This window comes from Phocoena sinus, chromosome 3 (genome assembly GCF_008692025.1).
Source record: "Phocoena sinus isolate mPhoSin1 chromosome 3, mPhoSin1.pri, whole genome shotgun sequence".
In the NCBI taxonomy this organism is placed as follows: Eukaryota; Metazoa; Chordata; class Mammalia; order Artiodactyla; family Phocoenidae; genus Phocoena; species Phocoena sinus.
The window spans coordinates 162,119,793-162,133,559 of NC_045765.1; the positions used below are offsets into that span (position 1 = coordinate 162,119,793).

General features: G+C 50.4%; 1 protein-coding gene across 5 annotated transcripts in view; it reads right to left on the reverse strand.

The window, feature by feature from the left end:
• The window catches only part of TRIO (trio Rho guanine nucleotide exchange factor), a 374,356-nt gene extending 366,839 nt beyond the window's left edge, over nt 1–7,517 (reverse strand). For 4 of the 5 annotated variants that reach the window (XM_032626732.1, XM_032626735.1, XM_032626737.1 and 1 more), the window contains exon 1: nt 5,743–5,966. In XM_032626732.1, coding sequence (XP_032482623.1) covers nt 5,743–5,956 — 214 coding nt within the window. In that variant the 5' untranslated portion in view covers nt 5,957–5,966. Of the gene's footprint in view, nt 1–5,742; nt 5,967–6,971 lie in introns of those variants that run through there. The other variant, XM_032626733.1, reaches the window with a different exon arrangement.
• Between the last annotated feature and the right edge of the window lie 6,250 nt (nt 7,518–13,767).

The window sequence follows — 13,767 nt, forward strand, 5'->3', positions numbered from 1 at the left end:
TTCCTTCTTTAACACCAGGAATGTCCAGGCACAGCAGACCACCTGCATGTGCTACTCTTTTTCTATCTGGACAGCAGCAAAACTCACTGGAGTGGGAAAATTGGAAGCAGGTGACTGATAGTTTTTTTAAGTCCACAGACTTGACTTATATGCCAAATGGACTCCCAAGTTACGCTTCTTACAGAATCCAAGAAAAGATCTTTACTTCCCCGTAACTATCTTCAAAGTCTCTCTAGGTGACCCCTAGACGTTTCAGGAAGTTTGGTCCCACCGAGGTCACTCTGACTCTTACTATCCTTAAAATCAATAAAAAATCTTTCTAAAATAACTCAGTTTTGTTCAAGTTCACCTAGATAAGTGACTTCTATTAGATTTGACTTTTGTTGGTATCTCACAGTTTTTATTTGCATTTCCTTGAATATGTGTTGGCCATTTTGTACTTTGAATTGTCTGTTTGTCTACTTCCCTTTTGGACTGCCTTCCTTATTGATTTGAGGAAGCCTTTTTTTAATCCTATATATATAATTCTTTGTCTGATTTGTAATGTAAATGTTCTCCCCCAGTTTGTGGTTAGCCTTTCTTTTTTAATGTTATGTTTTACGTTACAATACAGTACAACTGGATTCTTTTCTCCATGTACAGTTCTATGAATTTTAATATATAGAATCACCACCACAGCCAGGATACAAAACAGTTCCATCATCCCTCAAAATGCCCCTTACACTGCCCCTCTGTGGTCATGCTCTCCCCACCGCTAATTCCTGGCAATCAACCAATCTGTTCTCTGTCCCTGCAATTCTATGTTTTTGAGAATGTCATACAAGTGGAACCCTATGTAGCCTTTTGAAACAGGCTTCCTTCACTCAGCATCAACTGAATGGATGTACCAGTTTATCTGTTCACACCTACTCCTTTTAATGCTAACAACCACAGCAGACAGCAAAGGGCCTTAGCCCTTCCCAGCAGCCGGACAGGAACAGAGCAGCATACCAAGTACCTTCCTGAGACTGAAGGAAAAGAGGGGAGGGCCATGCAGCTGGCAGGACCTTGCAGAAACCCCTCCTGAAGAGAAACCGAGTGCAATTAATCGCTGTCCACAACAGGGCTACAAGCTGTAAGAAAATAAGCCTGAGGAACTCACGCAGACACTGCTAACGCAAAGTACCCTAGACCAAGAATCTACTGTGTGCTCACTAACGTTTTCATTAAAGCTTCCCCTGTCAGGGTAACTGTTAAAATGTACCAATTTATGACAGAGCCCAAAGAGTGTGATGCTTCCAAAACACAAGATCTGCTCTATAGATTACTCCGCAATCCTCCCCAACCAGAGAAGAGTAGACGTGCGGCTGATCAAAACAGTCAGCAATCTACAATTCAAGTATATTTATCACCAAAGGGCGGTTTCACATTGCCAGAGCACATCTGGCATTAGACCAAATAGTCCAGACTGACCAGGAGGTCTCACACGGAAAAAACCCCAGAAACCCCAGAGAAACGCCTTTCTCCAGCTCAAGCCCCTACACCTTGCGCTTGAAAGTCCACACACCCTACTCTCACTCTCGCTCTCGCCCCAGACATATAACCTTTCCCAGAGGGCAGGTGGTTCAGAACTTGGGTTTCCAGGGGCTTCCTTACGTGGAGAGGGAACAAAAAAGAGGAAATTAAGGTAACGACTATTCTGTAAGCAAACTGAGTGCTTCCATTACCAAATAAGAAGGGAAGATGAGACTCAGGCACTCGCCAACCATTAACCGCTGGGGCAAGAGTTCCCATAAACAAGACCCTCTGCGCAGAAGGCTCGAGGATGCCACAATGCTGGGAGACGGCGTTGGCAACTCTAGCCAGGGTCTCCTCTTTTTCAAGTGGCGGCGACGGAGTGGCATCGCGGTCTGGTCGAGGCTGAGCACTGTGTCAGGGGCAGGAGCCAGAGGCTCGGGCGCGCAGTGTCTCCACAGCGGGCACAGGAGCCCAGGGCCATGGAGAGTAGGCAGAGGGGAAGGCACCCCGCGGGGTCCTGATCCACACAGCCTTGCTCCTTTCTGCTCCTTGGCCTAATTCAGAGACACAGCGATAGCGATACCCAGAATGGCTCCAGGCGAATAATAATAACGATACATCTGCCAGAATTCCCATTCGCAAGGCACACTGGGAAGGTTCCCATGCATGTTCATCCCCTTGCCCAGGGCTTGCTGGACAGCTCACCAGCGGAATCTGGAGTAGAACAAAAGAGAACTCTGTCTCTGTACCATCTAATCCCTCTCACCCCTTCTGCACCCGTGGGCCCATCCTATTCACTGCCCACGAGTGAGGCTTCAGCGGGGCGGAGAAGCAGGGAGAAGACACAAAAGACAGCATCTCTGTCCACAAGACAAACAACACAGTCACCCCAGTCAGTTCACCCAAGTCCACTCAGCCGAGCACTCGCAAGAGGAAGAAATGAGCAACGGCGTCAGAGGTGCCACTACCTTTCAGGGCAATGTAGTAGGGTTCTCACCCAAAACCATTTCTTCACCATCCACAGAATAGCTACTGCTCTGCCAGCGGCGCTACTAAAAATTTGTCAAGACAATGCACTTAAGGAAACAAAAAGCAATTCATGATAGAACCGAGGAGGAAAGAAGGGGGTTGTTAAGACTGCTTTTTATAGTAAAACACAATTCATCCCTAGCAACATAAGTGACTTTACTAGGCAGTACTGAGTAAGAATTTGACTTTTCTCTGGAATTCCACCAAGGATATGAGAGAAAATTTTCTCAGTAGAGGAGTCAAGTAAATAAACTTAAATATCAGATAGAGCTGATTTAGATTATGACAGCTCCAAACACATCTTTCACTTAGAAACAAGTCCCAAATCTATCACAACATTTAAGAGGTCTGAAAAGGCCACCCTAATCACGTATTTTTAATATACATTTGAAAAACATACTTAAACCCATGCCCCATCTCAAACAGAACCACTGGCTTCATTTAAACCTTGGTTAATCATTTAAATGGTTTAAATGGCTTCACCTAAATCTTCACTTGAATCTTGGATGGTTAAATCGCAAAGGAAACAATATAATATTCCATGTCAGTAAGTCAGTTTACAAGGTCTCAACGGAAAGTTTCCTTCAATGATTGTTTTACTGCTCTTTGATTTCTTGAAAATCACTTACAGGATATTTTCAGCTATCTCTTTGCTCTCCTCTAAAACTGAGCCTCACGGTGCCACTGAGAAAGGGGAAACCAACATTCACTATGAAGTTTCATTTTCTTCAACTTTCCCTTTCAAAACACTGAGGGTAACAAGGACCAACTGATAATTATTATTGGTGCTAACAAAGACCAAAGCCGCCAGGCTTCTAAATATACAAAGCAGCAGCAACACAAGCTCAGAAGCCAGCTACTTAAGTGGTGTTAGAAGCATAAATACAAAGACAAGTTCCCTCGATATTCCACGAGGAAACCATTCTATCAACATAGAAGGATATGCAGACTGCTCCCTCACTAAGGAACAGATTCGAGTGTCTTCACATATTCCATTGGAAAGAGAAGCGCTGCAGCCAGGGGTCCAGAATAAGATTTAGTAATGAAAGGAACACAGCACGATGAGCCGTGACTCTTCATAATAACCACAAACCCTTATTCTCTGCACATTCATTTAATGCCAACCTAAAACATGCCAAGCAGGTTAAAAATAATGCATTTATGTAAGTACCCCACACACACTCTAGAAAGGTTAAAGGGAAAGCTCTGAAAGAATGACTTATTGCCACAAGAACAGAACCCCAAAAGAGACTGGCAATAAAAGTGAGTGGTCCCGGTGGGACTGAGAACTAATGTAGGCAAAGTCCCGGCCATGACAGGCTTCCGGGAAAGAAGTCCAGAGTCAGGGGCGTGCTTCCTGGCCCTGACCCCACCTCTACCGGAGCTCCACTCTGAGCAAGTCATTCAACCTCCCTAGAAGCCTGCTTCCTCTTCCATAAAATTTTTAAAACAAATTTTTTTTTAAATTGACCAGCTCACATTTGTGATGCCTTTTTAAAAGAAAAGTGAAGAATAACCACTAGGTGCTGGGGGCTCAGAGGGAACTACGGAATCCAAGGAGGAAACAGCCCCTGAGCTATCTCCCGAGACCCTCTCCAAGTGCAGGAGTCCTGCCCCCAGCACCCAGCTCCGAACCCTGGCAGGTGGCAGTGCCCCTGCTTGAGTGTGTCCAGTAATCATGACGGCCCCTTCTATGCCTGAACTGCTCTAATTATTTAAAAGTTCTATCAAGCTGAATTCTCCTTCTTTCATCCAACCATGGGTACCAGTTTTCAATCAGTGACTACAAGGATAAAATTTAATGCAGGACAGACAAGGAACAAAAAGGAGGAAAGAAAATAAGGCAGCCAAGCAAACAGTTCCAGGGCCAAGAAATGAAAGGCAACCAGTAGAAACGCCTTGTCTAAGTCAGACTGGCAATCTTAAGTACCAGGCTCACAACACCCTAGGAAAATGTTCACACCCTGATCTGTCCACCCCAGTCAACGAGAACCTATTTCCTGTGTTTCTACATCTTAGGAAAAAATGTTCGATTTTACTAACGGACTTGACCTCTCTGTTCAGCCATCCACATTCAACCCGAACTGCCCAGGAGGACCCCTGCCTGAGCCATTCTACCAGGTGAGGTCCCCACCCAGGGTCCTCCTGCTTCATCTGTCTAAACGTTCGTCCCATCCCACCCGACCAATCCAAATCAATGGTTCCTCTCCACCCTCCCTCTGCCAGATATCACTGCCCTAGATGCTGGAGCCAAGATCTAGGTCAGGGATTCAGAGTTGCCCAAAGGAGGGAAAAGCACTTTTAAAAGATGTTCCACGCTACCCCTGGGATGGGACAGCGCAACTGCTGCCTACTTAAAATCTGCTCTGGTTCCTGATTCCAAGTCAGATAACTAAAGGGGCAGTTTGCCCAACCATTTTGGAAGGAGGAAGAAAGGAATAAACCTGTAGGCAGCACCGACTGGCTCGGCCCCAAACTGAACATGTACAGGAGACCAAGCAGAGGAGCAGAAGCACAGGCCTAGGCATGGCCACCAACAGATTTACCTCGCCAGGTAAAGCCTGAGGACAGCCACACTGACTGGGGGCAAGTTTTCTGTGAGCAGCCAGTCCAACCTGATGTCTTTTGAGGCTCTTCGGAGCGAAAGAAGTGATTTCTCTACTATGCATAATAAAGATATAAGAAAGACCGGTCTCAGAAAGCACCAAAAAGTCCATCACCAGGGCACAGGCGCCTTTCTAAGAGAAAGGAGCTGAATTCTGCACAGAATCCATTATTCTCTGACAGGTGGTAAAGACAGTGAGAAGACATACTAGACTTAGCTGCAGGGCATGAAGGGAAGACGTCCCAGGTCTGCTATTAAAAGGTAAGACGGGGCTTCTCTATCGGGCTAGTTGCACAAAATAAAAGGCTTTCATTTGAAGGAGTTCATGTTTTCCTAAACCTTTGCTTTCTGCGGGGACCTCGCGGGGAGAGGGCGCAGTGGGGAGTATATTAACCCCAAGCTGACAGTGTTGAGTCGGCGTATGTCACTCCCAGCCAGCCACAACCAATCTCTTACAACGACTCAAAAGTAACCCCACCTGACAAGGACCAAGAAAAGAGGGAAGACAGTACTAAACCAGGGATGCACCGGCACTGCTCACTTCTGCCTCCGACCATCGCCCTCCCGCTGCAAACTGCTCCCTGTGACCCGGATTACCGAACTGATCTCACCGAATCTGGCGACTTGATTTTGAAAGAGGCCACGAAGGAACGTGAGCCGCCGGCCTCCGGGGCGCGCCCCGTCGCAGGCCGCTCCTCCGACGTCCCCGGCCCAGCCGTCCTCCCGGGAGCCGCCGCCAGCACTCCGCACGCGCCCTGGGCCCGCCCGCCCGCCGCGGCCCCGACTTGGCCCGCCCTCCTCGGCTCTCCAGCGCCGAGTCTGCATCCTCCCTGCCCCGCACCTGGCCCGCTGGGCGCTGCGCTCCGGGCTGCGGGCCCCGAGGCTGCCGCCGCCCGGACGCGCCAGCCAACGGGACTGGGCTCGGGGACGCGGGGCGCGGGGCCAGCTCACGCGGGATCTGGGCCCGGGCGGGAGGAGGCGCCGCCGCCGGGGTCCCGGGGACGCCCTGTCACGCCTCCCGCGCCTCCTCCCCGCGGGCCGGCCGCAAAGCTCGCCTCTCCCGCGGCCACCCCCCTCCTCGCCCGAGAGACACCGGGCCACCTGGCACTGCCTCCCAGGCAGTGCCCCGCGAGTGCCGGCCCCGCGCCGCCCCCTGGGGTCACCACGTTCCCAGATGTCCCTCCCGGGGCACCCCCGGAGACAATGGCTCACCCATCGCCCGGCCGGCCACGCTTCATGTCTGCCACCACCTCCCCTCCTCCCTGGGCGGCGGGTGCCATGGCTGCCCCGTTTCCCAGAAGTGTAGATCGAGTCTGGGGAGGTGACAGGCTAGAGGACCGAGCGAAGAAACCAGGCGGCTTACGGGGTCGACGAGGGGCCAGGGACAAATCAGCCCCGGAGACGGGCCCAGATGAGAGCCCGCATTCCCGGGCCTGGCCCCGCCGCCCCCGTCCTCTCGGCCTCCGGGACAGGGGCCTCCGCCCTCGCCGTCCCCGCCGCCGCCTCCTCGGCCCTCCCTCGAAAGAGACAAAGAGCCGGCGCCCCAACCGGTGGAGCTGTAGCCTCCGGGGCGGGCGACGGGGAGATTTCACCCTGGAACGAGGGGCGGGTGCAGGGAAGGGCGAGCCGGCGGCGTCCGGGCCGAGCCACGGCACGGGGGGAGGCGCAGGCAGCGGGACCCGCCGGTGTGGAGCCGGGAGCCCCGGCACGGGGCAGCGGCCTGGGCGAGCGCGCTCCGGGCCCGACGGGCGGCGAGCACCGGGCGCGCCAGGGCCCGCGGACCGCGCCTCCGCGGCGGGGTTGGCGGAGCGCGCGCAGGCAGCGGCGCAGTTGCACTCACCGGATCGGAAGAAGGCCGCGATGTCGGCCAGGTCCTTGGCCGCCTCCTCGGCCCCCTCGCCGGCGCCGCCCCCGCAGCCCGAGCTCACCGCGCTGGCCGTGGCGGCGGGGCCGGAGGACACGGCGGGGGCGGCGGCGCCGCCGCTGCTGCCGCTCATGGCTGCGGCGGCGCCCGCGGCCGCGCCCGGCTCGGGCCCCGCGCCCCTAGCACCGCGCGCCGCCCGCTCCGCGCCTGGCCTGGCGGCGCCGAGCGCCCAGCTGCCCGCGCCCGGCGCGTGGACGCAGAGCCCCGGGGCGGCGGCGGGCGGCGGCGACGGCGGCGGCTCGGCCGGAGGAGCGCGCCCACATAGACGAGGACTCCGCCCGAGAGCCGCGAGCCGGCCGCGGGGCGGGGGCGCGGAGCCACGGCCTCGGCGGCGCCGGCCGGAGCGCGGGCAGCAGCGCGCACCGTGCCGGACACGCAGTCGCGAGGGCGGGGGCCCGTGGCCGGCGGGAGCTCCGGGATCACGGGCGCCGGCGGCAGCCGCGAGCCTCCATCTTGATTTCAAATGGGGAAGGAAGGAGGGGGAGGGGGGAAATCACGGCAGAGGGAACCCGGGTGAAAGGAAAAGGGAGAGCAGGGAAAGGAGAGAGGAAGGAAAAAAAAAAAGAGGGGCTTCGGCAATTTCCGGCGAATATCGTCAGGGGCCGGAGCGTGGGCTCGGCGGGTGGGCGGGGCCTATGGTGGGCGGGGCCTGGCGGGAGAGGCGGGGCGGCGCCGGGGTGCCGGTCGCCCAGAGAGCCGGCGGATGCCTGTGGGAGCGTTCAGTCTTGCTCCTTCTCCCCGGCAGCTGCAACCCTTGGTAGAAGCAGGAGCGCTCTGACCAGCGAGGGCGGCCCTTTCCAGGCCCAGCACTGCGCCCCCCGCCGGGCGCTCGCTCGTGCTGCGCGAGGCCGTCCTCGGGGCGCTTGAGCTGTTCACTGCGGCTCTCGCCCGCGGGGCCGGCTGACTCCGGCACGGGACCGGTGTGTTTCTCGTTGGCGCAGCGCGGGCGCCGGCACGTAGACAGGGCTCCATAATAGTTGTTGAATAGAGAGATCGTGAAAATGGGTGTTGTGTACTCCAGTCCCGGAGGGAGCAGATCAAGCCTCTGAACTCCTGGGGGACGTCTTCTCGTCTGTAAAATGGGATTGCGGACTCACAGCTACCCCACCAGAATGTAGAGAATGGGGAAGGTGATGGTGGCTGAGGAGACCAAAGGACATGAGGGGTAGGTGACATCCAGCTTTACGGAAGACCCGTGTCAAGCCAGCATATGACAAATATTCAGGTACAAACGCCTATGACGTGGCTGCAAGCAAAGGGAGCAGAAGTTATGGGTGTCAGAGGTTAAAGGAGCCAATGCTGCCGAAAACGAGAGAGAGAAACAAGATTGATTTTTAAAAAACAATAAACAAAACTGATGAATACTGATGAAACCAGTACACATGTATACTGCAAATGAACAATTGAGTAAATAAATAGTGGGTGGTGGATACCAGGTTTTTCACTGTTGGAGAGGGAGGCTAGAATGATCCCTGTGGTACGGGATTAGAGTTGGAAACATCAGTATGAATTCATGTTTAGCTTAATATAGATACAGATGGATATATAGAAAGATTTACAGATATGTATATTTACAGGGGCTAGTACATGTACATATATTTCCTTGCTCTGTCAGCTGAGTGGGCTTAGAAATAACACTCCTGTAGCAAGATGCACACCAGGCACTCAGATCTTGTTATTAACACCATTCTTCAGTAAAAGGAACCTGGGCTCTTCAGGGGGATGGCTGACTCTAGGACTAGGGCAGGAAATATACAAGAGAGCCTGGAGCATCTTGTTGCGCCAGAAGGTAAGGAAGGGCTCAAAAAAAAAAATTTTTTTTTAATTAATCAACAACCAGAACAATGATGGGGACACGGGAGCCAACTGAAAGAGCTCCCAGTGACCAACGCTGTAACAGTTTGAACAGCAAAATAAAGCAATATTTGATTATACCCAAAGTATAAAATAAATATCCATGAGTCCATATTGATATAATTCAATGACGGAATAAGTAACTAATTGAGAGAGAAGAGACAAATATCCCATGCAGAAAACTTCAAAATCATTACCTAGATACTCTGCCCTCAATGAGATGGAATAGAAATTCCCTCTCCTTAACTATGGGCTGCACTTAGCGACTTCCAGAGTACAAAATGGAAAGAGGGAGGGGAGAGTAACTTCACAATGAAGAAAACTGATAAGCACTACTTCAGCCACATGAGCAAGGTTAACAGCAGTGATAAATCACATGGATGGTATATACCCTTGATATGATGTAATGAAAATGGCACTTTACCTCTGCGGTCTTCCTCCCAGAAACACAGTCTAATTATGAGAAAAACATCAGAAAAATCCCAGTTGAGAGACAGTCTACCAGTACTTTCCCAAACCACTAAGATCAACAAAAATAAGGAGAGTCTGGAAAACTGTCACAGCCAAAAGGAGCCCAAGGAAACATGACAACTAAATGTAATGGAGTATTCTTAAGAATCCTGGAACCAAAAAAGGACATTAGGTAGAAACTAAGAAAATATGAATAATACATGGACTTTAGTTAATAATAATCTACCAATACTGATTCATTAATTGTGAGTAATATGGGAAAATTGGACATGGAGTATATGGGAACTCTGTACTATCTTCACAGCTTTCCTGTAAATCTGAATCTATTCTAAAATAGAAGTTTATTTTTTTAATTTTTAATTGTATGTAGAATCTCAAAAAGAAAAAAATCAGTAAGTCCAAATTTCTCAGGTGTGCTGCCCATGTTTCTTTTTCTTAGTCTTCTGTTGGGTAATTTCTATCTCCAGCTCTTATTTCTCCTCATGGCTTACTCCTAGTTCAGGGAAAACAATTTCCGGGAATTTTCTTTGTCAGTTGAGTACATTCCCCTTCCTGCCTTCTCCCCAAGGTTGCAGCCAATCTCCCAGAGGTATTGGTGGCATCACAGCATGGGATGGGGATGGGGAGATTGCATCCAGTCCTTGGTCACTATGGGTTCATGCTGGCGCTGGTGCCGATGAGTGTCCCATGTGTGTCTGCCTCCCCAGTGCTCCTGCGACAGGCGTTGCCATGACCTTGTTGTTTTCTGATGTTGCATTCTGCTCACCCAACCCCGGGGCCCCCTCTGTAGGTCTGCTGGCAGTCAGCGCCTCTCCCGAGCTCCTCCCAAGCAGTCAGGAAGACATTCAACTGCTCACTGGGATGCTCAGTCCCACCCCCTCCCACCCCACCCCAGAAAGTGAGGCCAAATTCTCTCTGCTCCCAGACCCCTCAAGTCTACCTGGGCACAGACTTCCTTTCTCAGAGATTCACATCGGGGTCTAATGCTATCCATTTCCTCTCCCACAAACTGCAGAATTATTATTTCCTCTGCAGGAAGAAAACTTCTCTCCAGGTTTGACATACTTTCTTCAAAATCTTTTCTTTGGGACATAACCTTTGTGTTCTTAGGAGACTCCGTTTTAAATTTATAAACGCTTTCCCCCCAATTCTTCCCTCTGCCATAGGTTCCAGAAGTGTCTCTTGAAATTCAGAAGCCAAGTGTCGACTTCTTTCTTTCCCTCTGCATCCCTCCCATAGTATCCTGCCCTGCAGGTAGTGAATACAGATCCCCCCTCTGTTGCCTAAATGGTGGAGAAAGTTCAAAAATTTGAAAACATCAAAACTGCTGGGGGGCAGAGGGCAAACTGGATGTCATTCAGTCACAGAAAGATCAGCAACCCCTTAGTGGTGGTACTTGGGAAGTGTCCATTGGAAAAAGCTAACTCCTGCTGGAGGGTTCTTGGGTGGAGGCAAGTTCTAGATGTTGGGAGTTGGCCTGAAAGGGAACGTTGACTGCATGGTAATGACTGCTAAGGGTGTTGGGATCAGAGTGGAATGACTGGTGTGTGTTTGGACAAAAAGAACTCTCTAATGTTGAGACCCAGATATTGACCAATTCTTCTGTCTCAGGTAGAGTCATTTCCAAGAAATCTCAATTGAAGACTTTGTGTCTGAGTGTGGGATGTGTGGGAAGGCTCACCCGGACTGCAATAAGAGAAAGAGGCTGCACACAGGGTTTTTTTTTTACCTTCTGCCATCTGAGCATGTGTAGGGGGATCTAAACAGGGTTTCATGACAGCTGCTGTTGATCCTGCCCCACTTTCAAAATTCAGCTCGAATTTCATCCCCTTTCGTGGAGCTGCTACAGTACATTAACTCGAACTGACCTCTCCCTTCTCTGTATTCTGGAGTACCACTCGTTCTGGCATTTGATCGTGTACTGCATTATATTATTTGCATCCTTTGCGTTTAATGTCTTGCCTACAAGATGGTGAGATCCCTTGCAGTCAGTACACAAGCATCAACCTGTCTCCCGTGTGCCTAGATCTATACCAGTCCCCAAGCCATGGGGCAAAAGAAATGGAGAAAGCCAGTTGGGGGACACAGGGTAAGTTGTCTAGTCAATATCCTTTCTCTCCTTCTTATCAGAACTCATGCCTGGCTAATAGACTCTATTTCCCAGCTCTGAGGGCTATGTGACAGAGTGCTGGCCACTGAGTGGAAGGGACTGGGCAGATCTCAGAAGGAAGAGTTCAGACACAGCAAGGGCGTGCACTTAGCCCTTTGCCCTTTGTCCTCTTCAGAACACAGACAAAATACTAGAGGTGAAGAGGCCATCGTGTGACTGCAAGAAGGTAAACATGAGAACAGAAGCACATGGTACAGATGGATGAGTGAGCTGCCCTTCTCTGGGCTTCTTATTGCATAGAAACATACAAGAAAAAGAAGACCCTGATTTAATTAGGTGGCTGTAAGTTGGGTGTTCAGTTTTTGTTTTGTTTTAATTTATTTATTTGGCTGCACCGGGTCTTAGTTGCAGCTTGCAGGATCTTTTTTTTTTAGTTGTGGCATGCGAACTCTTAGTTTCGGCATGCGGGATCTACTTCCCTGACCAGGGACCAAACCCGGGCCCCCTGCATTGGGAGCGCAAACTTAGCCACTGGACCACCAGGGAAGTCCCAGGTGTTTAGTTTTGTGCAGCCAAACCAGCTCTGACGGATAGACCAGTTATGGTTCTTTATCAGCACTTCTCAAACTTTTCCACCAAAGCAGCCCTAAAGATGGAGGAGAGTGAAGAGGCAGGTGAAAGTTGTATCACTGGGGATCGTGGAGAGGAACCGAAGTGGCCACCACGAGATGAACTTCAAAAAGCTGCCAGCTTTTTCTTAGAAATGCGTGTGAATTTTTCCTTCTCCTTACACATCTATATTTATTTTAATATACAAACAATGTCTTAACTCACTTACTAGTTGTTTTGGGTTGAATTGTGTCCTCCTCTAAAAAAAGATATGTTGAAGTCTTAACCCCCAAAACCTTAAATTGTGACCTTGTTTGGAAGTAGGGTCATTGCAGATATAATTAAAATGAGGTCATACTGGAGTAGGATGGGCCCCTAATCCAATACAGCTGGTGTCCTCATAAGAAGATAGCCATATAAGAATAGACATGCACAGGGAGAATGCCTCATGGAGTTGGAGAATTATAGATGCATCTACAAGCCAAGAAACACCAAAGGTTGCCAGCAAACTACCAGAAGCTAGCAGAGAAGCAAGGAAGGATTCCCCTACAGGTTTCAGAGAGAACACAGCCCTACTGGCACCTTGCTTTCAGACTTCTAACCTCCAGAACCAAGGCAATCGTTTTAAGCCACCCAGTTTTTGGTTCTTACAGTTATGGCAGCCCTAGGAAACTCACAAGCTAAACCCGTCCTCCAAACTTTTGAGCGCAACTGTCATTCTAGAGAGAAATGTATACGTTGATCTTATAGATAATATTTGATGAGTGCTTAAGATAAAGAAAACGAAAGAATCTAGAGGAATGTGGCGAGTTCCAGGTGGAGAGGTTTTCAGGAGTGAATTGATGTTAATACAGACATACTGTGGAAATGTCCAGATGATCTCTTGAGCTACGGGGCTTTACCTCTGGCCAGAATTGGAACTCTAACTCTAAATTTGAGCTAAAGAGCATAAAAATACCTGGAGATTTAACTTGACTAATCTGTTAAGGAAATGAGTGTGGAAAGTAAGTAGGGCAGAGGGCAGAGGGCTGCCATATGCCATACAGTGGGTAGCACTGTGTGATGTGACTTGTGTCCTGAGAGTCCCCAGCTGGTCCTGGGGCAGATTAAGGAGCAGGTAAAAGGAGGAAAGCAGACCCAAAGGGGCCAGGGCATCTAATTCAGCCCAGGCCATGCTAAGTTGGCTCACAAGGCAGTACAAATAGACCCAGCTTCTTTCTTTGATTTGGGGTGACCTCCACTAAGCTACTAAAAGGTCCAAGCCAGAGCCCAACTTATTCTGCTCTGAACCTGTATTCACAGGCATGGGACCCCCAGAATGGCTGCCTGGCCTTGTGGGTTGATTGGTAAGAGTCTTTTGAGCTCCTTCACTCCAGTAATTTTTTTAGCCATTGAGATAGCTCTGAATATACAAATTAAGCAAAGACACCCGGTGGGAGGTGGAAGAGAGAGTTAGGTGGAATAAGCCTGGCAAAGGAACAGGGGATGGAAATTGGGAGTATCTGAGGTGGACAGGGGACAAAAAATATGTGTGTGTGCGTGTGTGTGTGTGTGTGTGTATATGCACACGTGTGTGCAGACACGCTTACGCATGTTTGTAGGTTATGGGTTGATGAAGATCTGGAAGTTCTGGTAGCAGGGAAACCCAATTATACATGAAGAAAAGAT